This window comes from Citrus clementina, unplaced genomic scaffold (genome assembly GCF_000493195.1).
Source record: "Citrus clementina cultivar Clemenules unplaced genomic scaffold, Citrus_clementina_v1.0 scaffold_4, whole genome shotgun sequence".
Lineage (NCBI taxonomy): Eukaryota > Viridiplantae > Streptophyta > Magnoliopsida > Sapindales > Rutaceae > Citrus > Citrus x clementina.
The window spans coordinates 112654-138683 of record NW_006262274.1 but is presented as its reverse complement, the minus strand read 5'-3'; the positions used below and the strand labels follow the sequence as shown (position 1 = coordinate 138683).

At 34.4% G+C, this 26030-nt stretch overlaps 5 protein-coding genes across 7 annotated transcripts; all 5 read right to left on the bottom strand.

Annotated features, from left to right (window-relative positions):
* Nucleotides 1-47: 47 nt before the first annotated feature.
* On the bottom strand, nt 48-3399 carry LOC18044281. Its single transcript, XM_006435482.2, has 9 exons — nt 2474-3399; nt 2252-2368; nt 1858-2179; nt 1369-1750; nt 1167-1266; nt 1011-1070; nt 838-921; nt 615-722; nt 48-516 (listed from the first exon to the last, which is right to left on the bottom strand). Exons 1-9 carry the CDS (start codon nt 2543-2545, stop codon nt 178-180), a joined length of 1584 nt encoding a protein of 527 aa, XP_006435545.2. The 5' UTR covers nt 2546-3399; the 3' UTR covers nt 48-177.
* Nucleotides 3400-3690: 291 nt separating this feature from the next.
* LOC18045250 (elicitor-responsive protein 1) lies at nt 3691-6659 on the bottom strand. Its single transcript, XM_006435481.2, has 6 exons — nt 6526-6659; nt 6182-6432; nt 5805-5870; nt 5378-5516; nt 4304-4439; nt 3691-3961 (listed from the first exon to the last, which is right to left on the bottom strand). Exons 2-6 carry the CDS (start codon nt 6246-6248, stop codon nt 3908-3910), a joined length of 462 nt encoding a protein of 153 aa, XP_006435544.1. The 5' UTR covers nt 6249-6432; nt 6526-6659; the 3' UTR covers nt 3691-3907.
* A 643-nt stretch (nt 6660-7302) lies between these two features.
* On the bottom strand, nt 7303-12730 carry LOC18043325 (serine/arginine-rich SC35-like splicing factor SCL30). 2 transcript variants are annotated; one of them, XM_024185719.1, is made up of 8 exons: nt 12608-12730; nt 12091-12265; nt 11937-12014; nt 10331-10495; nt 10159-10199; nt 8090-8168; nt 7810-8002; nt 7303-7685 (listed from the first exon to the last, which is right to left on the bottom strand). In XM_024185719.1, exons 2-7 carry the CDS (start codon nt 12255-12257, stop codon nt 7810-7812), a joined length of 723 nt encoding a protein of 240 aa, XP_024041487.1. In that variant the 5' UTR covers nt 12258-12265; nt 12608-12730; the 3' UTR covers nt 7303-7685. The 2 variants fall into 2 exon arrangements, with proteins under 2 accessions (XP_024041487.1, XP_006435542.1); XM_006435479.2 differs by having other exon boundaries at nt 7814-8002.
* A 3518-nt stretch (nt 12731-16248) lies between these two features.
* On the bottom strand, nt 16249-20311 carry LOC18043570 (probable dual-specificity RNA methyltransferase RlmN). Its single transcript, XM_006435478.2, is given in 11 exon segments — nt 16249-16835; nt 16943-16993; nt 16995-17080; nt 17982-18121; nt 18678-18781; nt 18909-19025; nt 19191-19277; nt 19379-19480; nt 19644-19741; nt 19848-19923; nt 20019-20311. Coding segments are annotated over 11 exon segments (1236 nt in total). The 5' UTR covers nt 20217-20311; the 3' UTR covers nt 16249-16658.
* Nucleotides 20312-20613: 302 nt separating this feature from the next.
* Nucleotides 20614-23529, bottom strand: LOC18044187 (receptor-like cytoplasmic kinase 176). Of its 2 annotated transcripts, none has more exons than XM_024185463.1 (6): nt 23131-23529; nt 22385-22704; nt 22094-22229; nt 21820-21965; nt 21598-21721; nt 20614-21143 (listed from the first exon to the last, which is right to left on the bottom strand). In XM_024185463.1, exons 1-6 carry the CDS (start codon nt 23174-23176, stop codon nt 20710-20712), a joined length of 1206 nt encoding a protein of 401 aa, XP_024041231.1. In that variant the 5' UTR covers nt 23177-23529; the 3' UTR covers nt 20614-20709. The 2 variants fall into 2 exon arrangements, with proteins under 2 accessions (XP_024041231.1, XP_006435539.1); XM_006435476.2 differs by having other exon boundaries at nt 21820-21962; nt 23131-23523.
* Nucleotides 23530-26030: the final 2501 nt, after the last annotated feature.

The following is a 26030-nucleotide window of genomic DNA, read 5'->3' as shown; positions in this document are numbered from 1 at the left end:
TTTTCCGATGTCTATGCTACTCGGTATTATTTGTCTAAACTCCTCTATCAATCGAATAATAATATAACCCAAATAGAACACATCCATGTTACAAAGTCGTGGAAATTATGACAACACAAAGGTTGTGAAACCAGACTGTTTTTCCTTTACAAAAGTGCTGTCACCAAAAGACGATTGTTATTTGTTCTGGTGTTCTCTTACCGTCATTTCAAAGGGCAGCAGATAGCGGAACTCAGATTCATAAGGTTGAGTTTCCACCATTTTTGATACAGGAGTTTTCATTTCTCCTTCTCGGCACTCCATAATCAATCTTTTCAGTGATCCAGAACGCGGCAATTGGCTGTAAATCCATTCCAGAAGTGATTCCATGTCGTCTGAAAAGTCTTTCATGTGCCACTTCAGGAGCTTTGGTACCAAAATCTTTCTCTTGCTTGTGACTCCCACTGAAGCTTCCAAGTATTCCACTTTCGCTCTTTCCAATTCATTCGCTACTTCACGTGGAGTATAGACTCTTAACTGCATTTCAGACAATCTCATTTAATTCAAAACTCCTTTCCATTACAACACTTGCAATACACTCCTAGTGCGTTGGTACAAGGGGTACAAATACTTACGGCTGGAGAAGACCAGCTGCCTCTGCAAAGTGCGAATGTGATGTTGGGTTCTGGATAGCCCAGTCCATATGCATGCCATAGGAGCATTTCCTTCTGGTATGAAGGATCCTGTAAACAAGAACAGAATTGAGCAGCTAATTTAAAAGAAGCTTGTAGAGTAAAATGTTGGGCAGGAAGAATTAATGCATAAATTAGAAAGTAGCCGACAACTGTCTTAACTTACAGATGCAAAGTTGCTTGGATGCCGGAGAATAAAATGCTCAATCCCCAGAGCGTTCAATACTATGCCACCCACGTTCAGCGCAGCCTGGACCAAAATAATTTCGTGGTCATCAGCAAAGTGAACTGGAATTAAACCTCGTTGATGATCGATCAATTGAGAGAGCAATGGTCTACCTTGTTCATAAGAGCCAGCTGTTTATCCTGTGTCGAAGGCAACCCGTGTTCTAGAAATGCCTGGAATTTGATAAAAAGTAGAGAGCTGTTAAGTTTCTTCATGTAATTGTTATCTGATTCTGCTTAATAATGAAGCTTCAAGATGTTTTATATTACATGCATTATGCAGGCATTGTATATGTTGATCCAGAATGCCAGTTTCTGCTTATAAGTCAAGAATGTCAGGTCCACATCAGATAGTTGATCCATCAAAACCCTGCAACATAAAATAAATAGAAGAAAATATAAAGATGAATCCTTTCGGTCATCAATGTTTTAAGTGACAATATATTGTTTGTTTAAAGAACCAGGAATCAACCTCAATTTTCTCAGCGCCGGCTTACATTCCGTGAAACGATTGATATCCAATGAGCTTCTTGTGATCTGAATTAGATTCTTGTATGGCCCTATGTCTCTTATGCTGCCATCTAAATCTGGCAATATCCCATAAGGATCAAGCTTTGATGCGTTTTGGTTGATAGCAAAGCCTTTAGAGTTGATGCAGGAGAGACCAAGCTTTGGAACAACGGCCGATCCTTCTCTATCATGTGATGCTTGGTTTATGTCTAGAAATATTCCTATCAAGCATTTGATCAGTTCTTCTGATAGCACATTTGGTTTCTCACTGCTGGTTTCTTTGTCAACACGACAATGTTTTGGGATTCTACAGGTTTGCTTCCTTGGCTTTTCATAAAACTCTTCTGTTAAGAACAACCAAAACCACAGAACAAAACAAAACAAAGCAAAATTATGTTACAATTTTTTCCCCCTGATTCTTCTGTTCGAAGCAGCTTAGAAAAAAGCCTACCAGAAGAAGCTGCAGGGGTGAAGCTAAGGAGCTCTGCAGCAGAACCTGCAGAAGCTCTTCGAAAACTCTTCTTTCTTTCTCTTCTGAATTCTTCATAATGTTGTGATCTAGTTCTAACTTGGAGATCCTTAGTGAGGCCTGAAGGACTTGCCTGTCCACGTAGCAAGTGATTTGCTCGTGGCAATCTACTCTGGTGCTTCATTTTCCTTTCCTTGGTTAGTTTCTTTTCATGATACAGTCCCATTTTCAGCTCTTCAACTTTTCTCTCTAGCCAAATTATCTCTTCCTCCACCATTGCCATTTCAGCAAGAAGTGCCTGAACCTGCATTTGCAATTCCGCCTAGTCTTTGTAATCTCCATTGAATTGACACTAAACCTTTGAAAGTGTTGTTACCTGCGGTGGAAGCAATGAGGAAAGACAAGGATGTGACATGACAGGCCCATGAAGTGCACATTGCAAAACTTTATTGAGTGTCACTTCACCATCTAATTCTGCTTGCAAATTCTTAACCTATATTGACAGAGTATGTGCACTCACTCATTAGTAAACTCAACTATATATATAACTCAAAAACAACCCAGGTAAAAAAAATGGCCGATAATTTTCATTTCTCACCTGCTCCTCAAGTTCAAGCCTTTTCTGCTTCTCATCTTTCTTTTCAATCAAGAAGTCTTCAAATTTCGTCATTCACACAAATTAAAGAGAAAAGAAACCCAAAACGGAAGCCGAAGGAAAGACAAAAACTGAATTTTTTTTCAGACCCTTTCCCCCTAATTCGAATAAGGAAAAAATTTAATAAAGAAAACAAATACGCTTAAAGAGGGGACCAAATACAAATAGGGACTCTTATCTAACCAAAAAAAAAAAACGGGGCAAAGATCAAAACTGTCTTAGAATAACAACATCATATCCTTATTTCATAAAAATCAAAACCTCTCACTCACTTCAGCTGAACTCAGTGGTCAATGCCGCCTAATTCATCAGAAACCAAATTTACTGCTAAAAAATTAAATTAAGCATGAAGTTGGGACATGGTAATAGCAGATACCAAGTATAATAAAGTGGGGAGATGGTCGTTTGTAGGAAAGGAATGAAAGATCGTGGGTGGTATTAGAAGTGCATGCATATATGTATTTTGTAAGAGTCACATGCATGCATGACTATGAGCTTCATATATAACAGAATTAAACTTGCGGTGGAAGGAAGGAATTGAGAAAATCAGAGCTGTAAATGAAATTTAAGTTGGAGTTAGTGCACGGCCGTCACATGAACCCTGCTCTGGAGGTGGTGGTGACGTGAACCCCATGAACAGTTATAAAACGTCCAATTTGTTTATTAATTTTGGATGCCTTTTTTCATTTTTAATAAAATTTAATAAATGACGAACAATTTTTGTTTCCATTTTAATTTTTGTGGATAGCCACAGACTTTCTCATAGCCGCCTTCAATCTTCATTTTTTTTTTTTTTTCAAATTCTGGCAGACTTTCATTTACATCAAATCAAACGAAGCAAATCAGAATCCGACATCCGCTGTCTTTCTGTGGTTAAATCTGGAAGCCTCCCTCTACCAGGCACCACCTGAGTTTCGACGGGGCAACAGAGCATGTGCAGCGTTTCAGAATCGATGATTTAATAATCCTTAATGTCCATTTTGGACCATTTCTAATTAAAATTTAAACACACACTCGAGGAAAAAAAAATTATATATATTAGTCATTTTCGATAATGAAAAAGCCTTGGCGATGACGAGATTATCATAGGTAATTTTATATCATTGGTTTAACAGTTCCCAACGTAAGGTGAGTTTATACAGGAAGGGACACATCATATATGCAATCACAAAAAAGGTTCATTGCACATTATACAAGCAAATGCATTTCAGTTTTCTTGACATAGATCATAGATGATATAGGCACGTAAGAGATTCAGGGATCTCTGCATAAAATTGCTAACTTTATTGATTTTAGATCAACAACAGAAGAGTTGCATAGCATTCTTCAGATTCACAACTAATTCAAGCATCTGAACTTGTAGAGAAGTTAAGAGAGCTAAAAATCACTTTCCTTCCATCCTCCAAAGTCTCTGTCAGTTTCCACCTCGACCTGTTCGAGGAAACAACAACATATGAACCCACAAGAGAGCAAAGGAAGAAGAAAAATTAAGAACCCTACCAAATAAATATCCGTCACTTTAGCTCAATTTTCCAAGGTGTGTTATGCACTAAAAATAACCACCTTTTTGAGAATTCAGCACAATTGATCTCATGTCAAATCAAATAACCACCTTTTTGAGAATTCAGCACAATTGATCTCATGTCAAATCGGCATGCAATATTCGTATGGCCATATTGTAAGCTACACAAATGGATATGGTATACGTTGATGCATCATGCATGCCATGTCCAACATCTTGAAAGAGATGGATCATGAAAATGTTAAAGGTACCTTGTGGGTCATACTCAGACCAACTTGAATCTCTCCAAAGTAAGTTCCATCAGCTTGAACTACACTATATTTGCGAGAATGTAGTTCAGCAGTTCCATTCTCCATTCCTTGTGCCAAAAGATCCTCCACATAGATTCTAGAAGCGGAAAATCAATGTACCACTACTATTTAGTCACATCATAAGAGAGATATTGGATTGTTTGGCAATGTATATATTCTCAACAATATAAGTACTATGATTGTTTTTGTGACAGGAAGTCTCATAAATAGGACTGTGAAGAAGCCTTTCATTGAACATTATGGTGGCTTTTATTAGTGTGGTTTCACGAAAATCAATTTTACTTCAAATATATTGACAAAGACACATTGGTGAGGTCTGATGAACCTTACCAATAGTTTAGTTAAAAGTAGTTATCCTCACCAATGAGTAGTGTATAGATCATTCAAGTGGCGTGATACTTAGTTATCTATCTCATCTTCGGGAAGGATTTAGAATGATTTTTGGATAAACTATTAAGTTGACATATGTAAAGCAAATTTAGGTAATCCTAAAGGACCAAATGATAGATGGATAACTATGTAATCCAACACAAAGAGTTTGCCTTCAGTTGTGACACGCAAAAACATCTAGAGGTCAAACAGAGCTATGTGATCCTCTCAAATCAGTTTCTGTTCAGCTATATTTTACCTTTTGCTTGGCATTACTCAGCTAAATAGTTGGTTCTTCTTGTTATTGGAATTAGTTAGCAGACATATTTGTTGAAAAAAGGGATTTAGTGCACATGTCCACAGGGGAAAGATGCCATTTCATCAAAACCCAAGACAGATATCAGTATCAACACCATATAGGAAACCTCCATGTTATATATCCAGGAGGTGAATAAAGCAAGTAGATTAACACAAATGAAATTTTGCAGTGACTGTAAGTTGAACATTCTCTTTGGGTAGTGAAATTATGTACAAAGAAAGAAAAGAACATACCCAAGCTCAAAACTTTGGACTTATTTATTCATTTTTTGTTCCAAAAAAAAAAAATATATAGTGATTTTAAGACTGATAGTAACATGGACTTACGTGGCTTCACCAAGGAAGTCATCCTTAGTAAAGGTATCCTTGTCCATGATTTTGAGAATGAGCTTGTACTGGCCACCAGACCCTGGATACTCCACCCTGAAGGTGAATCTTTCATTCCATGTCCAACTCCCACCACGACCTACATTATTTGTCAATATGCCTTATAGACGAAGTTCACACTGAACTAGAGCCACTATGCAATCCTCAACTCTTCTTTTCCAACACAAGTAAATCCATTTGCAGTTATGTTGCGCACAGTCATATTGAATTGACACCAAGTAAATTATAAACATAAAACAAAAAGCACACGACAAGCAGTTTTGGATATCTATAAGTGCTTTTGACAGAACCCCGTGTCAAAACCCCCATCCAAAAAAGAAAAAAATCCTGAGAATAGATGTAGGGTAATGGTGTGAATTGAACTAACCTTGAGCCACGCTGCTTGTGCGCTCTTGGGCTTTGTATTGTATTATAACATAGGGATCAATATCACCTACCAGCACATATCGCAAGCAAATCATATCCCAAAAAAAAAAAAAAAACTTTAGTTCACATATTATATTTTGTTGTAACAGACAACAAAAACATTATATTCAATGAATTGACTGGTAAAATTACAATGGAATGGCATCACATCATCAATAATGAGTTTTGAAGTACTCTCACTCACTCCATGAACATAAGTACATAACTATATCAGCTGAAATTAATAGGCAATTTTTCACAAAGACAGTACTTTTAATAAATAAAAATAAAATAAATCAAACCTTTTGCATCAGAAGAGACAAGCAAGAAGTAAATTACCTAAGAAATCGGTGTTGGCAAGACCTTTAGCACTCTCAAGAAGTACTTCCAACAACCCAATAGCCATCTTCTTCCTCAGCTAAGCCAAAGCTTTCACTTTTCACTTTTCAAAATGAGACAGACAGACAGATGCTTTTTGGCCTTTGAAATTCAAATCAAAGGAAGGAAGAGTCTTCCGACTCTCTTCTCTGTCTTGGCTTGAATCAATCAACGGTATTACATTCACATTTACCTGCCGTGGTGGGTTGAATCTGATGATCCAACCACCAATGACCTCTACTCAGTCAATATTATTCTTTATTCACTAATTATTATACTAATACGAATGAACAGCGAAAGATCACCTTATTTGCCAACTCAAATTCGTGCGTTAATTCCTCATACATAAATAAATACATAAATGTGGTACATTATATAATCAATAAACTCATTATCATTTAATCCTTCCCTCCACCGTTAGTAAACGTAACATATGTAATATATAGTGGCCTCATTCGGCTTCACGCCATATTGGCTTCTTCCTATACATATATTTGACTTTGAGAATGGCTTCTTCCTTCTTATATTCATAATATTATGCCGCGTTTGACGTTTTACTGTATTATATTAATATTGTTGTTTTTAAAAGTTTATATGATTATATATCATTATTAATTATAAAAATTAATTTTTTATTAATTAAAAATATATAAATATAATATATGTTATTTACTATAATAATAATTAGAATATAATGAAAATATATTTAATGCCTGAGACAAAAGTCGGAACATAACACAAATCCAAGGTCACCTCAAGTTCGTGCAATGCAACAAAATAGCGTATTAAATTGACGAATATAGGTCGGTAATAAATTAATGCGATGCCATACTCCGAGCACACACACCCTAATTAGCTATTTTCTCCCCTGATCGACCAATTGCTCATATTTGAAGGTTAGAGATACGGATACCCGATGTGTGGCTTCAACCATAAAGAGATTGAACAAGCCTTTGGATGATTGGATCTCTCATTTTTTCTGGACTGATTCGCCCGTCCTGCCATTGCCGAAGCCAAGTGCGGTAAACAAATCACTGAAAACAGAGCAATGCTCTTTCTAAAACGTGCAATAAGACTACATATCGTACGTGAAGGCCCCTTTCATTAAATAAGAACTAGAAAATATGACCCATAATAATGTGAATATTTCATACTCCAAATTATTTCTTTCAAAAAGTTCCACTGCAATAAATCTCCTTAGAAGTAACACACAGCTTTTCGGGATCCATTTACATGCTCTTCCACATTACCACAATCACAAGATATAGTCCAAGAGACATGGTACATCGGAAACCTAAAGACATAAAATGCTAGCCTTCACATTCAACTTGCCTGATCCTATCTGGTATGTCTGGGCGACAGGTCGGCTGACCTAGACCTAGATCTAGATCCAGAGGGAGACCTTGACACTCCACCAGGTGGCGGTGACCTCCAGTGAGCCTGTGTCTCCTCATAGCCAGATTTCCTACAACATTTTTGCATTAAGCACTTTTCCAAAGAAAACAGTCTTTCAAAGTGCTATCAACAACAATATTAAATGCTAACATCAGAACCAATTGTTAAATATCATCAGTAAAATAGGCTCTCACTTACTCCCCATAACCATTGCCATTTGGGTTACGACGATCAGCAGAATCATCATATCCAGGAGAATATGATCTACGACTGTATTCAGCACCTCGCTCTTGTGGAGGACCTCTTGGTGATCCTGGGTGTTCTATGTGCCTTCTCCGAGGAGAAATTGAGTAATCTTCGTGTTGTCTTGGGACAGGAGTGTAAGATCTGACAAAGTGGTCAGCACACAAATTATGCAGCCACAGCAGCAATCATAGGTAGACAAAATGACAATTCATAACCTTCGTTACATACCTAGAGCGGTACCGGCTTCTAGAACCTTGAGGATGATGAGGGGAACGTGAACGGGATAGTGAACGGGACCGATAACGTCCTGGAACATAATGAGTATGGAAAAGAGATTTATTACAAAAGGATTCAACTCATATATACCTAAGGAATAAAGAAAAGCATGCAAATTTATCCGAAACCCATTGTCACTCAAGTAAATTAATAAATAAATATAGAAAAAATTGATATTATATCTGCATAGAGCTTCATAACCTTCAATACCTCCAAGTTTAAGCTTCCTAAGTTCCACATAATCTAACAAAATTACTTTGGTTATTGATTAAAAGTTTAATACAAACACGTTAGAGAAGGACAACAGCAATGTTGGTCAAGAAGGTGATAATTACTTTTCCTAGGAAGCACAAACGTACATCGACAGATACCAACTTTAAAGCACTTCTTTCAAGGGTCTCTTTGATATAGTAGAGCTTCTTCAAATTGTCTAGTGCAGCTTTTACTAGTGTAGCTTTTAATAAATCTTTGATTGTTTGGTTGTCAATCACCAGCTTTTAACAAAAAATTCTATAATTAACTTAGTAGATAAGCTTTTTAAGGTTATGTTATGAGAGTGAAATAAAAATTGTGAAAATAAAAATAAGAGCATTTAATATTTAATTCTTTGAAAGAGCTCTACACCATCTGCTCTCAAAACCCAAGTTTTGAGCTTCTCTCAGTAAAGGAAAAATAGCCTTAGCAGTCCTTTATGAATTCTACTCAATTTACAACCAAACAAATTATATATAGACATGGGGACGTCCCCACCTGAGCTCCACTTAATATTAGTATATAATTTTCAAATAAAGGAATCCCTTAATTTATTTAGCTAAAAGGCAGAAAAACACAGATTTCAATACACCACAAGATAAAATACACTGCATTGAAGTATTTTTGTTGTCTTTTAGCTTGTATCTTTCTTAAAGTAAGAGATTCCCTCATTGTAAATATATATACACAGGATGCCAAATTGAAGCTATTGGATTGTTTTTTATAGTTAAATCTGCACATGGTGAGGCCTACCATGTAAAAAATTTATATTGCAATTGGTGCAAAATGTGGAGATTTTATATCACAATTAGATTTGAATCCAACGGCTCCAATTTTGTGTGTGTGTACATGTGTGTACGTATACAATTGGTGCAAAATGTGGAGATTTTTTATCACAATTAGATTTGAATCCAACGGCTCCAATTTTGTGTGTGTGTGTGTGTACACATATATGTACACACATGTACACACACACACACACACACATATATATATTGAATGGTCCTTTTGGCATAAAAAAGATGCACCTTTTGGCCAGTAAAGAAGCTACCAAAACGGTACTTAATTAGCAACCATCATTAGAGAAAAATGACACTGAAATTTAAAAGTCAAGATCCCCATCAACCCATGAAGACAGCAGTAAGAGGATTCGGTGACAATCATCAATGAGGTCTGCTGCCATGGAGACTGTTCAAAAACTTAAACAACTCCATAGCAGCAAGAACTATAAACCAAAAAATAGCCATGATCCAGAAACAAAAACCACCTCGAGGCTGACCTAATTAGTGACAGAAGAAGCATTTGAAAGAACTGAAGTCTGGTTCAAGCCAACAAACCTTAGTTTACTGAAGTATTTTGGACACTTTCAGACTATGTGACCTGGTACAGTGTCCATATAATTATATCTATCTACAAAAAAATAAAGAGACCTTTAATCATATACATAAATTACCCTAAACACTAAAAGTAACCTATAAATATAACTAGGTGAAACCATGAATTAATCATAGATATTCTCACATAAAATAAGCAAGTGGCAGGTCTTCTAAATGACACGTAAATGAAACTAGTCACAGCTAGATTAGAAGCAGGGCATGGATCATATTGCGTCATTTCTTCAGAACTCATAACATACAAATTAATTCTGTCCTTCAAAGAAAAGAGTTAATAAAAAATGTAAAGTGCAATTGAGCTGTGAACTTCAGAACCTTTAGTAATGGACATACTATTTCTCATATAAGAAATGTAATATATCAGTAACAGCATACCATAATAAGATGATCGCGGTCCTCCATAGCTCGACCCTCCTCTACAGAACGTAAAACAAATCAAAGAAAATTCTAAACAGACACAGAGAAAAAGAACCCTAACTTTTAACCATAGGAGGAAGGGAAGTGAGAGGAATGAGTAGAGAGATGGGAAGAGAGGCACGAAATGTACCTAAACCTATGTCTTTGCCGCATCTCCTCCGGCCTTTTCCTTGACTCTGCAGCAAGGACTACAGATATTTCCCTCCCAGCAAAACGTTTCCCATTCATATGGTGTTGAGCTTCAGCAGCTTCATAAGGATCCACAAATTGCACAAACGCAAACCCTCGAGGTTCCCTGCACATAAGACAACGAAGTCTTCATTTAAAGTATGTAAGTTTGTTCCTGAACAAACAAAAATTGCCTGAGACGATTGCTTGCCCAAATGAACATATTAAGTTACAGCCAAGTTTTGATTTGAGAGACCGTCAAACTACCATATGTGTCAGCACTGAATATGTATTAAGCAAGCTTAGTGGCTGACCTTTTCTTTTAACACTCAAGAATGAAAGGCAACTTGAAAAGTGCACTTGAAAATTCTTCACATTCTTGTAAATAAGTACTTGAATTCAACGTTTCCCCAAAAAATTAAAATCTCCCCATGTAGTCTTCAACTGGTCAAGATTCAATCTTCTTCCTCATCAAACTTCTATTGGTTGTGTAATTATATAGTTTCTCTCCAAAATAGAAACACACTTCATTTGAAAATTATCTTTATATACTTCAGACGACTATGTTAGCCATGACAAACAGTAGGTCTTCAAATGTGAAAACTCTTCATTTGAACATTACCCTTGAGACCAAAAAGTTAGGCATGATAAAGAGTAGGTCTTCATCAAATATGGGGCTTCAGGCTTGTTTTACATAACTTCAAACCAACATAACCCCCTGACAAACCAGTTCAAAATTTAATTTGTGATGAAAAGGAAAATCTGAGCCGATAAACATTTCATAATGCAATTCACAGGACATCTTCTTTTTTATTAACCCCTAATTTCATTACATAAGAAGATATTACGATGAACTTAGAACATAAGTAGCAAACAGCAAAAGTAGAACGAATTATCAACCTGAGCCACTACTATTGATCCCAAAATTTATGCTCTATATATCTAGCACAATTATAGAAAAAGTATGGAAGTGACAGCTGCATCATCAAATATTATGCATGAGTGCTTCCTAAGCGCTCTCAGTCAGCCTGACAGGCTTAGTAAATGGAATTAATGCTCATCTTCGTTGGTTGCAGTTCACCCAATTGGAGGACAAAGACATTTACGATATTGAAAATGTATTTCATGTATAAAAAAATTAAAGTTTGTTAACAATATAAATTGATAAGGTAAACAAAATAGTCTAATCACAAAGTATATCTTTCACTTATTTGCAACAGAGAATTAGGTGTGAAACTGTGAAACAGAGACTGGGGCAAAAATCATATTAGCCAAGTAAAGAAACCTGAGATTAACCACGTGTACACAAACCAAGTTTCAAACTTAACATCTGAGATGAGGGTGAAACTCATGCTCAATCGAAATTCAATCACAAGAAAGATTTTACCACATCATAAGCAAAAGACTAATAAAAGAGATGATAAACTGCAGCTCAAAAAGATTACAGGAAAAAACAAACAGAACAGTAGTATTGGCTTGATCAACTCCCAGACAGAAATTCAGAGAAGTTGCCTGCTCTTTAAAATATACATGCATACACACACACACTCCCAAAACAGCAAGCTCACCCAGTGTAGTAATCCTTAGGAAGGTAGACATCCCTAACAACCCCAAACCTCTCGAACGGAGCACGGAGTTCTTCAGGCCTGCAAGCAATAGCAACAACAGATATTTGAGCACACTACCACGGGTCAGAAGTCAACACAGATAAAATAAAGTTACCTGCAATCAAGCGGAATGTTTCGAACCAAAAGGCTACCATGATTCTGTTCCTTGCGTCTTCCATAGCCTCCTCCACCGCCACCGTATCCTCTTCTCGGAGGGCTTCTTCCTCGGCCTCCGTATCCCCTCCTCGGAGGACTGTAGTATGGTGGACTGTACCTTCTCATAGCACAGCCTTCCTCCACACACAATAATAACAATAATAATAACTTAAGAAATTAACTAATAATTATAATTATAAAATCATGATGTATAACGAAAGAAAATAAATCTAATTGATAAACAAACCTAATTATACTACTTCGTTGACTTAATGGAAGGGAGTTTATAGTGGTTCAATAAAGAAATTTTCGTTCAGCATCCGAGAAAATCGCTAGAAGATACCCAGAAATTAGAAGCTACTTTTGTGTTTCTTTTATTTTTCCGGCGATTTCTCAGCAACCAAACAGAAAATAACAGATTCAGATGTTTATGACCGTGCGACAAACGGATACAATTTAGTTGATTAATTAATTACCTGTACGAGAAAGACAAGAGAGGAGAGGAGAGAAGACTTTGCAACTAGATTAGGTTAGATCAGAAGATGAAGATTTTTAACTTGTTAGATCTGAACTAGCACCCTACGCCCCGATGGAATATCATTTTACCTTACGTAATCGTAGCTTTCATCAGCCCTGGAAAGTGGGACCTATTATTCGAGGCCCAGCCCAACATGACCCCAAGTTTTTTTAAAAGTCTTGACAGGTTAGTCCATTATAAATGTCCACATAGGGGTGGGCAAATTCGGTTTGGATCGGTTTGGGACATATTCTCAAACCGATCCAAACTAATCAGTTTAAAATATTTTCAAATTGATATCAACCTAAATTTTTTTTAAACTAAACCGATCCAAACCGACTGGATCGGTTTGGATCCGGTTTGAACTTATTAGTTAAAATTTCACTTCTTTTATATTATTTTACCTAAATTATTTGTTATTTTTTTATGTCCGTAATCCAAATTGATACCTTTTTTATATTATTCATATCTATTTTGATATCTACATAACAATTCAAAGATACATCTATCTAAGTTTACAGCATAATACATCATAATAAACAAGTTCTTAACATGTTCATTCAAAACAAACTCACAGAATTAAAATAAACTTGAACAACATTTGACAATTAAAATATTGTGCATCTTGTCCGTCAAAATTTATGGCCCAATTACTTTTGATTTGTCAAAATCTGCATAAAATGATAAATATAATTAGTTAGATTGCTTAACTTAAAATATAATGTAATTATCTAATATTTCTAGATTGGATCGGTTTGAATCGGTTTGGAATCCTTCTAAACCGAAATCCAAACCGAGTGATATCGGTTTGCAATCCAATAAACCGAAACCAGTTTTTTTACTAATGAAACCGATCCAAACCGATCCAAATGGTCGGTTTGGATCGGTTCGGTTAAAATATATCCACCCCTATGTCTACAGGCATCTGATTGTAAAAACATATTAGTATTAAACAAAAATTTCCTTAGGGACTTAATGAGAGATTAGAAAAAGCTTTTAGAATATAAGTGAGAAAAAGAAGATATTATTAGGATCTAAAAACCTTGATATTAAAAAAAATTAATTTTTCGAACTTGAATAACCATCCAAATAAAGTTGCTTAAAAACCACTTAGCCAAGTCCTAGGAAATTAATTTAGGTTTTGTCCACCCCTTTAAAAAAAATTAAAATTAAAATCCAAAGTAAAATCAACTAATCTAAGTAAAAGAAAAAGTATGATGTAGTCCGGTGATTTATAGAGTAGAATTTATGAAAAAAGTTATAGTAATAACTTTAAAAATTTTATGATAATAACTTTAAAAATTTATGGTTACGTATTTAAAGGTGAGACTATTTAAACTTACAATTTCTCTCTTAGAACCCACTTACTCGATTTACTCATTATTGAAATTAAAAGTGCTGAATTTTACTCTTTATATCCTCCATAATCCCAAAAATAACCTTCCATAGTTACATATCCTCTCATTTTATTTATTTATTTTTTTCTTTGGCTAAGCTATTATCTGCACCCACAACTATTTTGTCTCACTATCATTTCTCTGCGTCTGTTGCCCTAGGAAATCATAGATCCATGTTAAGTGAATAAGAGCTAATTAATTATGATACAACTGGAAGGTTTAACATCAATATAAAATTATTTCAACTGTATCATGAAAAGAATACAATGCAGACTTCAAAGTGCTTCATTGCTCGGTATTTTGGTTCACAAACAAGAGAGAAATTAAATCAAAATCCAATATAACAACCTTTTTATTGAAAGATTATGAGTTTGCGTTCATATGTGATGTTGTTACTCTCCGATTCTTTAAATCCAAATTTGTTTTTTGGACTGCATATATGCTGTCCAAAAAAACAAGACCAAGTTTTTATTTTCTAAATTTGCAAAAACAAAATTTGTGCAGTATGACATTTGATTGATAATTTAACAATAATGACACAGTGTAAAAGCTATGTTTGACATTAATTGGAGGAAAAAAAAAAGATTTTACTTACATGTAATAAATTTAGATTAAATGGGTTTAAAGAGTAAATGTCTTTTATTTATAAATTTTAGTTTGTCCTTTATTGTAATTTACTTTAAAGATAATTTAGTAATATAAAAGATGATTAATAAGTGGGTTAAAAAATAATTTGATTCAAATAATCTCCCCCGTTATTATTACTACTTTTAAAAAGCAATCCCATATTGCTTTTTAAAGTTATAGTACAAAAACAAATTATAGAATAAACCATTTTCAAAATATTTACCCAGCGTTATTTTTTATTAAAATATATAAAATAAGTAGTTTTAAACGTTAAATTGCAATGCCGGAACATAAAGAGTCCTAATAAGAATGATAATTTTTTTTGTTGGGATGAGATTCTACGGGATCCCTCCCATTTGAGATGAGATTGAGATATATTTTTGCCTTAAAAAAAATAATAAAAAGACAGGAATAAAACTTTTTTTTGTCTCATTTGCATATACGAGACATGATTGTGATTGACAAATCTTGTTCTATCCCTTTTCATTACCAACCCTAGTTGTTGGTAGATATGACAATTTTTTCTATTAGGATAAGATTCAATAATTTGGAACGGGATTAGAATATATTTTTACCCCAAAAAAGTAAAGCGACGACAATTAATCATTTTTTTTCCCAATTGCATATACGGGACATGACTACGGTTCATAAATCTCGTTCCACCTCATCCCATTGCCAACCCTAAGTCCTAACATTATGCGACATCACAAGTTTTAAAATATATTGAGATGGTAAGAAAAAAATAAATAAAAATCCCAATTGGTATAAAATAGAAAATGAAAAAACATTATGGATCTCATGGTCATTCTCCTTGTAAATATTGAAAAACTAGGGGTGTTGGACCGATCTGTTCAATCCGTCTAATTCGTAGAAATCCGATCCGTGAATTGGTGGATTGGATTGGATTGAAAATTTAAAAATCTAGAGTTGATGGATTGGATATGGATTTACTTCTGTGAATTCACAAAAATCCACGAATCCGCAAAAAAATAAAAAAATATTTATTTAATAAAAAAAATTAAACTTATAAATATGATATTATACTTACTAATAAATAAATAAGTTAAAATATAGTTACATTAACACCATATTATGTCTTATCTGATAATAATATTTATTTAAATCTTATTTAATTTTAAATTTAATCAGTAGTAAAATTATTTTTATATTATTTTTTTATTTAACTAGTTCACGAATAGGACATGATTAAAAATTTTTAGCCCACAAATCAATCCGTAAAATAGTGAATTGCATATGAATTAAGTCAAATCCGCATCTGATCCGCAGACGACTGGATTGGATTTGAATTGAATTTCATCAACCCGTAGATTGGATTGGATTAAAAATTTATAATCCCCAAAATCGTGGATTGGATAAAGATTGATGTCTAATCTGCAAAATCCAATCCGCAAACATCCCTATAAAAAACTACCTTGTAAAGTCAAATAATTACCATAATGCAATTTTATTCCATACACCTTTATCTTCAAATATTACAAATAGATAAGAACATTTGTCAAATTTTCAACAAAGGCTACAACCACCCTCAAATTTAGATAAATACTTCAAATTCATCTCAAGAAAGAAGCATATCAATTACAGTGGCAATAATTCACAACATCTGTAAAGCTAAATTACTAGAAGTAATTCAGTCACACAAACCGAATAATACAATTGTTGACGTGTCTATAGAGAGATCAATAATCTTCACTCATTCAATGGTAAACATACATTTGTCATCGTAAGAAAGTGAACCAATGAGACAAGATTAATAATCCTCACTCTTATCTTTGCCCTAGCATATGTCCTGTACAAAGTAAGCACAGAGACTCGCAGCCAACACAATGAGTACCGACCATTCTAAAACTAGCTGTGCCACAATCAGCTTCACCAACAAGCATCTTTCGGGAGGGTGGGGGAAAAGCTCTGTTGTTGATAGGGAAGAGAGAATCGAGGTGTATGGTATGAAAGAATCCACATTTGCCATCAAGAAGCTACAGCAATGTCTGATTCAGAACTTGAATTACTAGAGTCAATGCGCAAAGGACTCTTCTGAAATTCATTTCTTAGCTGACCACATGCTGCACTAGCATCCAGTCCCCTTGTCTGACGTATGCTAGTGGTAATTTTATGGGACTCCAGAGCACCTGCAAATGCTAGCACCTGGAAGATGAAATATAAAAAATTTATGTAAAATAGACAACAGACTGAATCAGGAGATGAGGATTATAGTTGAAAATGCGAGGGATATGGCATGGTCATGAACAAACCGCCTTTTTGTAAGGGCGTTGATAATCAGATCCTTCTATTGGATTGAAAGGGTATGAGGTTCACATGATGACCACGTCCCCACTCATGAAGTAGCTCTGCAAGTTCTACTGCATGTTCTACTTGATCATTGACTCCAGCTGCCAATAAAATATAATAGAAAAGGGTCAATTTGCATTACTTTTCATGTTTTCAGCCTTTATGTAAGTCCAACAGAGAAGGAAGGGGAAATAAGTTCATATCAAGTAATGGTGTGCTTACTAATCAAGAAAGCGGAGAGCTCAAGCAAACAGGAAGGCGTTCAATCATACACTAATTGAATAATAATAATCACAATTATTATTATAAATAATGACAGAAGGTCATTTTAGTATTTTGCAACAATCCATTCTGGTTTCAAGTCAAAGTAAACAAGAATAAAAACAACAACAACAACAACAATAATAATAATGAAAACAATAATTATAATTTTAACAATAATAATAATTTAATTAATATTAACATTATTATTATTGTTAAAATTATTATTACTATTATTATTATTTTAACAATAATAATAATTTAATTAATATTAACATTATTATTATTGTTAAAATTATTATTACTATTATTATTATTTAATTAATATCAACATTATCATTATTGTTGTTGTTGTTGTTGTTATTAATTTTATCATCATAATAGTATTATTATTATTGTTGTTGCCGTTATTCTTCTTCTTCTTCTTCTTCTTCTTCTTATTATTATTATTAAAAACAACCATTATAAAAATAAGAATAACAACAATAATAATATTTCAATTGAGGACAAAAGTGGAATTATGAAATGAGGGTGGGGTAGAAGGAGGAGCTTAAGGAATGAGAACTCAATTCCCAACCCCCCATGGAAATCAAGTTCCATTCCTTAATCCCCAAAACTTGTGGACCCCACATGCTTCATTCCACATCTCATTTCTTTAAACAAGTAAACATCATCAATCATTTCCATTCCAGAGTCCGATTCCCCAATCCGAGAAATAAACACATCATAAAACCACTGTACCTAATAGTGCATACTCAAAGGACACCCGTCGACTCGTTTCTTGGAAGTAATCCCTGCAATCCTTCATGATTGCTTCAAGAGGATAGGACTTTGCACTTGGCACAATTGATTCCCTCAGTTTCTGGTTTGGAGCATGTAAGCTGGAGCATAGGAGAAAATATATGAATAAAAATAAAGTTCTCATCAACTGAAAATATGGTCTGCTTCAAAAGCTCAAGAAAACTAAAGGGCAAACTAGTAAAACATGAGAACAGAGCAAGGAGGAGAGAATATTCCATACAAACAATTGCCGAGTCATCAGAACAAAGATATCTATACTTTAGTGAAGAAAGATGTGAATAATTCAGAAACTTATTGAGTTATTGAATCATAAGACTGAATGCCACAGACACTGGGACACAAGTTTTCATCGGCTATTTGAGATGAGATTTCCGCATATTCAGGATGCTGAATCTTTCTTGTGAAAAGACAAAAGCTACTTTTTAGCGGAAAGAGAACATTTAGATACATGGGCTAGTCAAAGGGTTCAACACTTATGAATTTGAGAAAAGTTGAGGTCAGTTTCATGCTACTGGCCAAGTGCCAGATGTTGAGTCAAATTCAATGAGTTTAAGAACAATCAGTTCTACAGAAGTAGCCTAAATACTCATGAACACCACAGTATCAGTTAACAAATTCTATACAAGATTACCAGACCTGATAGCCAATGTTGACTGAAGTTTGTAAGAGGCCAACTTTTTAATTGTGTTCGGAACCCCCACAGTGGAAATTGTAATCATCCTTTGTCCAATTTGCACATCCTACAAAAAACAAGAGCAATCGAATACACATAAGCTTAACTTCAAAACACACATAAAGACATGCACACACTATGAAAAAGAATTAACAGAACGACAAGATGACATGAACAAATAGTTGTAGAAGCACCTTATTCAAACATCGATGTGCTTCAAGCACAGACTTTAGGTTCAACATTGGCTCGCCCATTCCCATGAACACTACGTTTGTCACCCTATGCTTGAAGATCTCTTCAATTGCTAACACCTGAAACAAACTGCATCATGCTGAAGAAACAGATACTAGCTTGGATAAAAAGACAGGATAAATCTCATCACACTAAAACCACTTTATTGTCAAATAATGTAGCCAATGAGATTATATGGATTTTGATGTGTCAACATTTAAAAACTTAAAAAAGAAGAAATGAACCTGCCCAACAATTTCATGGCTTGAAAGATTTCTTGAAAATCCTCCCTTTCCAGTGGCACAAAACGAACAACGCAATGGGCAACCTACCTGAATACCCAAAGGATAAGACAATTTCTTATGCTCAATCAAGGAATAATCTTTCGAAGAAGAAAATTTTTCATTTGTCAGTAATGATGCATGAAAAACACCTGCGATGACACACAAGCGGTAAGACGCATGGGACCTTTCTCGTCTTCAACTGGTATGCCAACAGTTTCAATCAATCTGTTGTCTTCCAGCTTTATTAGCAACTGCAAAATCAGCACCATGCATAAATAATTAAGTAAAATCTTTCTCAATGTACATCATACATTAACATTTATATAATAACTACCTGAAAACACATGCAAGGACAAAAAGATGAAATAAAAAACAGCTAATGTAATTATGTAAATTTGATGTATTTATAAGTACTTTAACAGTTCCATCAGCTGCAGTGACCGTGCGAAAAATCGGCAAGCGACCAACCGTCCATCCAGCTTCTTGGAGATCATTTCTGAAGGACTGAGGCACTTTCATTACAAATTATAGCCAAAAAAAAAAAACCGAAATTTAGACACCAAATACGCATTAATAAAATAAAAATTAACAAAAAAGGCAACAACGTAATGTACTCACGTTGAATAAAATTTTCAATTTCTTTGACCTTTCTTTTGTAAATTAGATGATGAAGCTGCTTCCCTCTGTAACTTTGCTAAATTATAAATTTCCAAAAAAAAGAAGAATTTTTATTTAATAATAAAAACAAAAAATGTTTCCGTTTTTCCTTTTAATTTGGTTGGATTGTACCTGGCCGAGGTCGACGGCGAGTTTTTGAAGCTCCTGCTCGGACATGCCAAGGAGCACGTTGGCGTCCACGCGAGGGGCACGTGAAGAAGAAGAAACAGATAACTTGCGCCGCGGGGTCACAGAAACTGCAAGGCAGGAGCGAGAAAGCACCACCGCATGTGCTACGGGAGCAGAGATCACTTGCCGAAGCAGAGTCATTGAAACGGCAATTATCCTTTCCTTCTCCTCTCTCTGTTTTCACTAAAACCCCTGCTTCGACGTCTATCTCCTCTCCTGCTAAAACCTCCGCACCTCACGCTCCGTTGCAAAGACAAAAATAACCCTCCAGTTTCGAATTTCTTTCTTGGTGAAAAATACAATTCAGTCCTTATTGTTTTTACTATATACTGTAATGTCCAACTTGTTTTGCATTGTGACATCAAGGTACATTCAGTATCAGGTTGCGGCGGCAGACAGTGATTTTAAGTTTCTGCTACCATGCAGGCTGCTGTAAAATAGCACAAACAGACACGAATGCTTACAACAATACGAGGAGAAACAAGAAAATACAAAAGAAGCAAATATCAATTTAAGATTCTGTAGAAAAACTGTACATAGATTGTGACTTGTTATTACAATGCTGGTCCAAGATACATCAATGTTTCATACATAAAGCAAATAGAAAAAATAAAGCATGCATCAAATATATTATCTATCTCCTCTCAGATGGCCTATGATGAACGCTAGCTTTGCCTTGGCCATTTTCATTGAGACCTTTTCTTTTGTATGTACTGCGATCAGAATTCTGGAGGGATTCATCTCGAGAGACACCTGCATCATTGGTATCTTGAATTTGTTCCAATGCTTTTACCACCTCATCCATGGTAGGCCTGAACTTTGGTTCATTTGATAGGCATTTGATTGCTAGTACAGCTGTTTTTAGTGCTGCACCAAGTGAGTACTGGCCTTCAATACGAGCATCCATAACTTGGAAAATTCTGCGTTTGCTTTGAAGGTAAGGTTTGGCCCATTCAATTAAATTATGTTCTCTAGATGGTCTGTTCTTGTCAATTACTCGTCTACCGCTTAACATTTCGAGGAGAACAACCCCAAAACTGTACACATCGCTTTTCGCGGTTAGATGTCCTTCAAAAAAGGAAAAGAGTGAGGATTGGAAGAAGTTGAGAATGCCTGCATACTGATAAATTCAGAAAGCTAATTCCAGAAAATAAACATTTACACATAAGCACAGAGGAAAAAGGAGTAACGTTCTAATAGAGACAGAGTTTAAAGCTTAAAATCAAGTGAGAACTGTATGAGTTGGAATTTGATAATCAAAGAATTTTCCAAGGAGAAAGCAATAATAATGACCAATTTAAGAATCTCGAAAATGACTTGAGGGGTGGCTTAATAGAGCTTACGCATGATGCCACTATGATAAAGTTTTTAGCTAATGACATTAATTACCCCATTTGGAAGCTTCATGTTTTGTATATGGTTAGGGCATAAGTCAAATAAAGCACACACATTGGAAGTTGAAGGAAAAAGTGGAACAAACTGCACTCAAATGTGAATAACAGCAGCGCAAGTTGAAAGATACCTGTGGCCATATATTCTGGAGCTGCATACCCATAAGTACCCATGACTCTTGTGGAGACATGGCTTTGGCTCCCTGTCGGTCCATCCTTGGCCAACCCAAAATCAGAGAGTTTAGCATTGTAGTTCTGTCATTTTATGGTAAGAAACAGTATGAGACACCTGTAAGCATAATGAGACACTAGCAAAAGCCACAGAATTCAAAAGCTAAATATGCTTCACTCACTAAATCAAGCAGGATGTTGGAAGTTTTGAAGTCTCGATATATCACTTTTGCTTTATCACTATGAAGATAGGCTAGACCCTTGGCAGCACCAAGGGCAACCTTCATGCGAATGGTCCACGAAAGCGGTTGAATGTAAGAGGCTCCTGCTTCAATGACAATTTAGATATCTAATAAGTAATGATTCAATTAGAAGAGAGACAAGTTAGTTCATAGACAATGAGAAGTTGAATTAAAAGACTACATTACTAAACAGAGGTGATCTTAATAGACTCACTTCTAAATAGATGATTTTCTAAGCTGCCCTTGGGCATAAATTCATACACCAGAAGCCGGTGGTCATCCTCTAAGCAATAGCCGATCAATTTTACAAGATTAGGATGATACAATTGTCCCAGGTGTTTGATTTCTGTCTGTAGAACAAGTGGAGCTAAGAAATTAGTTACTACTATCAATAGGAAGAGGGAACATCACTCAACTAACAAGGGAAATATAAAGTCCAAACACTGAAGTAAGGTCCTAAGAAAACTAAAATTGCATTGCAAGGGGGTAGAAGTGTGATGCTCACCAACCATTCCAGATGACCCTGCAGACTCTCTTGATTAAGCCTCTTCACAGCTATAACCATGCCAGTCCCAGGCCTGGCCGGTGCATATGTATGCTCATCAATCCACCCCTTAAAGACACAACCAAATCCACCTTCACCCAAAACACTATCTGGACGGAAGTTCCTGGTGGCTGTTTTGAGTCCATTGAAGCTGAAACTCTTTATGTTAGAGCCTAGCAAGATCTCACCCTCTGTCCGAGGAACCACTGAGACAGATGAGACCCTGCTGCTTGACCCACTAGTACCATTTCCGTCTTTTCTGCTGCATTTTGAATTTGCCCCTATAGATATCAAAGCCATATATAGCTATTTATAAACAAAATAGTCAATTGAAGTTTTTTTTTAAAAAAACAAAGCCAATTTTGTAAAATAGATTCATATTGCACTTAAGCTGATTAAATGTTCCAGACATAATTTTTTCTGGGTTCAATAATGATCCATGACCATAATCCAAAAATCAAAATCCCAAATGTTCATTTAAACTAATTCCTCCTTTTTCTTGGCAACCAACATAACATAGCATCAATCAAAGTCACAAGTTCCCGTTGAAAGAAAGAAAGCTAAAGAAGACAAAATCAACAATCAAAAGTAGCTAAAATATGTATGTGTGTGTGTATATATATATTACACATTAAAGAAAGGGTAACAAGCGCATAACAAGCTCAAATAAGCATTAAGAGAGAGGAGAGAGATGATCGTATTGATACCATTGGGAAGAGGACTGTCAGTTTCAGCGCTGAAGCAAGAACCCATGAATGCAAAAGCTAGCTCGCTCAAGTTTCTTAGTAACTAGCTCCTCCAACAGAACCCAGTAACTGTTATTTAGTTATAGAAATAGAGGAAGAAGAAGCAAGCTTTTAATTTAATTGAAGGTATGCATAGCTGAAAGGTATACATAGCTGGTGAAATGAAAAAAAGAAGAATTGTCAAGTGTGAAACCAAAACTTTTATACGTACGTAGAAGGTGTTAGCTGTCAGGCAGGACCAAGACTGTCCAATTGCATATTTTGACTGATTATTTTAATATTACAAACAAGCTAACCTAGCCTAAACTAGCATGGCAAGAAAAAGGGTAAGCAAAAGGAAAGAAGGCGTTAATAAAATGGCAAAACAAAAGGTGGGTAGATTTTGGAGTTACGTGTGTGGTTGGATTCTGGGAAACTTCTTTTTTCTAGAGCTTCGGCTTTGGACAAAACTAGGTGAACAGTTGACTTGTTCGTTGTTTATGCAAGTTGAAATTACAGAGAAATACTATTGCTTAGAATTTTTTTTTTTGAAAAAATAAACTTATTCCAATCTGAAATTTACTAGACTCTAGGTTTAAATATTTGGGTAATTTTTAAAAACCTCCCCTGAGGTTTGAGGCTGTTGCAAGTAGACGGTGAAAATTATTTTATTTATAAAAGACCCCTTACCGTTAGTTAAAATTTTCATTGACTAACTGTTGACTTTAAAAAGGCAATATTACCCCCAATAATAGTTTACGTCAGTTAAAATTTCCTTAAAATCTTAAAAAAAAAATTACAAACTTAAAAAAAATTATATTTTTATATCAAATAATTAAGATTTGTAATTTTATTACAAACTTTAAAAAATTACATTTTTATATCAAATAATTAAGATTTGTAATTTTATTACAAACTTAAAAAAATTATTTTAAGATTTGTAATTTTATTTTTTTAAGATTTTAAGGAAATATCAATAACTTGATCATGGTGAAAATAATTATTTTAATTACTTATGAAATTGTAAATATTTAGAATTGTAAATATTGGGAGTAATATTGTCTTTTCAAAGTCAACAGTTAGTCAATAAAAATTTTAACTAACGGTAGGGGGCCTTTTACAAATAAAATGATTTTCACCATCTACTTGCAACAGCCTCAAACCTCAGGGGAGGTTTGAAAAAATTACCCTTAAATATTTTACTGTAATCTAGAGGTCTACCGAACATTAAACTTAAAATTTAATCCTAGAAATATGTAAGAAGAAATCTATCCTTATTTTAAGGGAAGGAGACCGATAGAGATTGAACTTATTTTCTCAATATATGCTGAGTACATGAGTGCCACTAGTTTGAATCAAATAAATGATTCAATTCAATTTGGATTTGAAAAAATTGAATCATTTAATAAATGGGCGAATTTGATTCGATTTGCTAATTAAATGAATTGAATCCGGGTTTAAGGACATTGATTCGTTTATTCGTTTAGAATTCGTGTAATATATGGATCATAAACGAATCAAATATGCTCCATTCATTTAGTATTCGTTTAATTAAATTACTTACTTATCATTAACTATGTGTGAAAAATTTTAATGTCTAAAGGTTGATATAGTAATTATAAATAATAATAAATTTGTATTTTGTTGGATGTCAAATTTGTGGTTTTTTTATATTTTATTTTCTTAATTTTTGTTTATTAGTTATATATTTATAAATGAATTCATATTTAATTCGATTCATTATATGATAAATAATTAGTAAAAGAATCCAGATTCGACTTGATTCGTTTATTAATTCTACTAAATGAATTAAAAGAATTGAACCGAAATATTCATTTAATAAACTATTCGAATATGAATTCTGAGATTTCAGTTTGTTTAATAAATGAATCGAATCCAAATCAATAGAGTTTTTACCTAATTCATTCATGATTTGATTTGAATTCGATTTGTTTATTTGTTTTTCCGCCCATCAATTTAGATTTTAGAAAACAATAAAGAAATCAAGAGATCAGAGTGGCAATACCTACATACATACATATTTTATACATGTTGAAATAAAATCTCTTTGTCCCATGTCTTATCTACATTAGTAAATTTTAAAAGAGTAATGATACAGCCACAAACTCTTGTACAAACTTATTTTGTACAAACTGATGTGGCATGATAAGATTGGTTGAATTAAATATCACTTGGCTCACATGATTTGTTTTTATTAATTTATATTTTCATTCAACCAATGAATTAATGTCACGTCAGTTTGTACAAAATAAGTTTGTACAAGAGTTTGTGGCTGTATCATTACTCATTTTAAAAATATTAATTTGGACCTTGAAAATATTACTTATTTAGTTTAATTTTCTTTTTAAAAAAGGTAGAGGAGTGGACAAAATTTAAATAAAAATTTCAACTCCCTACTCACTCCCAAAAAAAAAAAAAAAGTTTCGAACCCACCCTTAATTTAATACTGAGTTACAGCTTAAACCAATTGTCAATCTTCAAATTCACATTTTAGTATCTCCGGATAATTTTCTTTGAAATGAATCATTAATAATTATAAAATAAAAGGTAAATTAATAGCTGGACAATTGAATCTCTCTCTCTCTCTCTCTTCTTCTTCTTCTTTTTTTCCTACCGAAAAGGACAAATGAATCTCCTTATGCTCTTTGAAAGCCCTTATTAATATTTATCCCTTTCAGTACTTAGGTCCTTTTTTTTGGGGTGGTGGGGGTGGGGGGAGGGGGATGGCTTTAACATTATATACAATATAATTAAAGTAATGTACAATCAACTCTAAGTATAAAATCTAATGGAATTAAAGCCCAGCACTTCCACTGTCATTAGGAAAATTTAATTTCCCCACCTTAAAATTAAGGAGAGAA

Bases quoted from the DNA above. Each gene is read 5' to 3' on its own strand.
- LOC18044187 (XM_024185463.1), bottom strand. From the start codon at position 23,176: ATGGGTTCTTGCTTCAGCGCTGAAACTGACAGTCCTCTTCCCAATG. The intron at 21,966-22,093 runs GTGAGTCTATTA...TTGTCATTGAAG, and splicing joins AGAAAATCATCTATTTAGAA to CAGGAGCCTCTTACATTCAA. The intron at 21,722-21,819 runs GTGAGTGAAGCA...ATAAAATGACAG, and splicing joins CCAACATCCTGCTTGATTTA to AACTACAATGCTAAACTCTC.
- LOC18043325 (XM_006435479.2), bottom strand. From the start codon at position 12,257: ATGAGAAGGTACAGTCCACCATACTACAGTCCTCCGAGGAGGGGATAC. The intron at 10,496-11,936 runs GTGAGCTTGCTG...TCTTATGTGCAG, and splicing joins CCTAAGGATTACTACACTGG to GGAACCTCGAGGGTTTGCGT. The intron at 10,200-10,330 runs GTACATTTCGTG...TACGTTCTGTAG, and splicing joins CGGCAAAGACATAGGTTTAG to AGGAGGGTCGAGCTATGGAG.
- LOC18045250 (XM_006435481.2), bottom strand. From the start codon at position 6,248: ATGGCTATTGGGTTGTTGGAAGTACTTCTTGAGAGTGCTAAAGGTCTT. The intron at 5,517-5,804 runs GTTAGTTCAATT...CAAATAATGTAG, and splicing joins CACAAGCAGCGTGGCTCAAG to GTCGTGGTGGGAGTTGGACA. The intron at 4,440-5,377 runs GTAAGTCCATGT...TTCCGCTTCTAG, and splicing joins GACTTCCTTGGTGAAGCCAC to AATCTATGTGGAGGATCTTT.
- LOC18044281 (XM_006435482.2), bottom strand. From the start codon at position 2,545: ATGACGAAATTTGAAGACTTCTTGATTGAAAAGAAAGATGAGAAGCAG. The intron at 2,369-2,473 runs GTGAGAAATGAA...CTGTCAATATAG, and splicing joins GGCTTGAACTTGAGGAGCAG to GTTAAGAATTTGCAAGCAGA. The intron at 517-614 runs GTAAGTATTTGT...TCTGAAATGCAG, and splicing joins GCAGCTGGTCTTCTCCAGCC to TTAAGAGTCTATACTCCACG.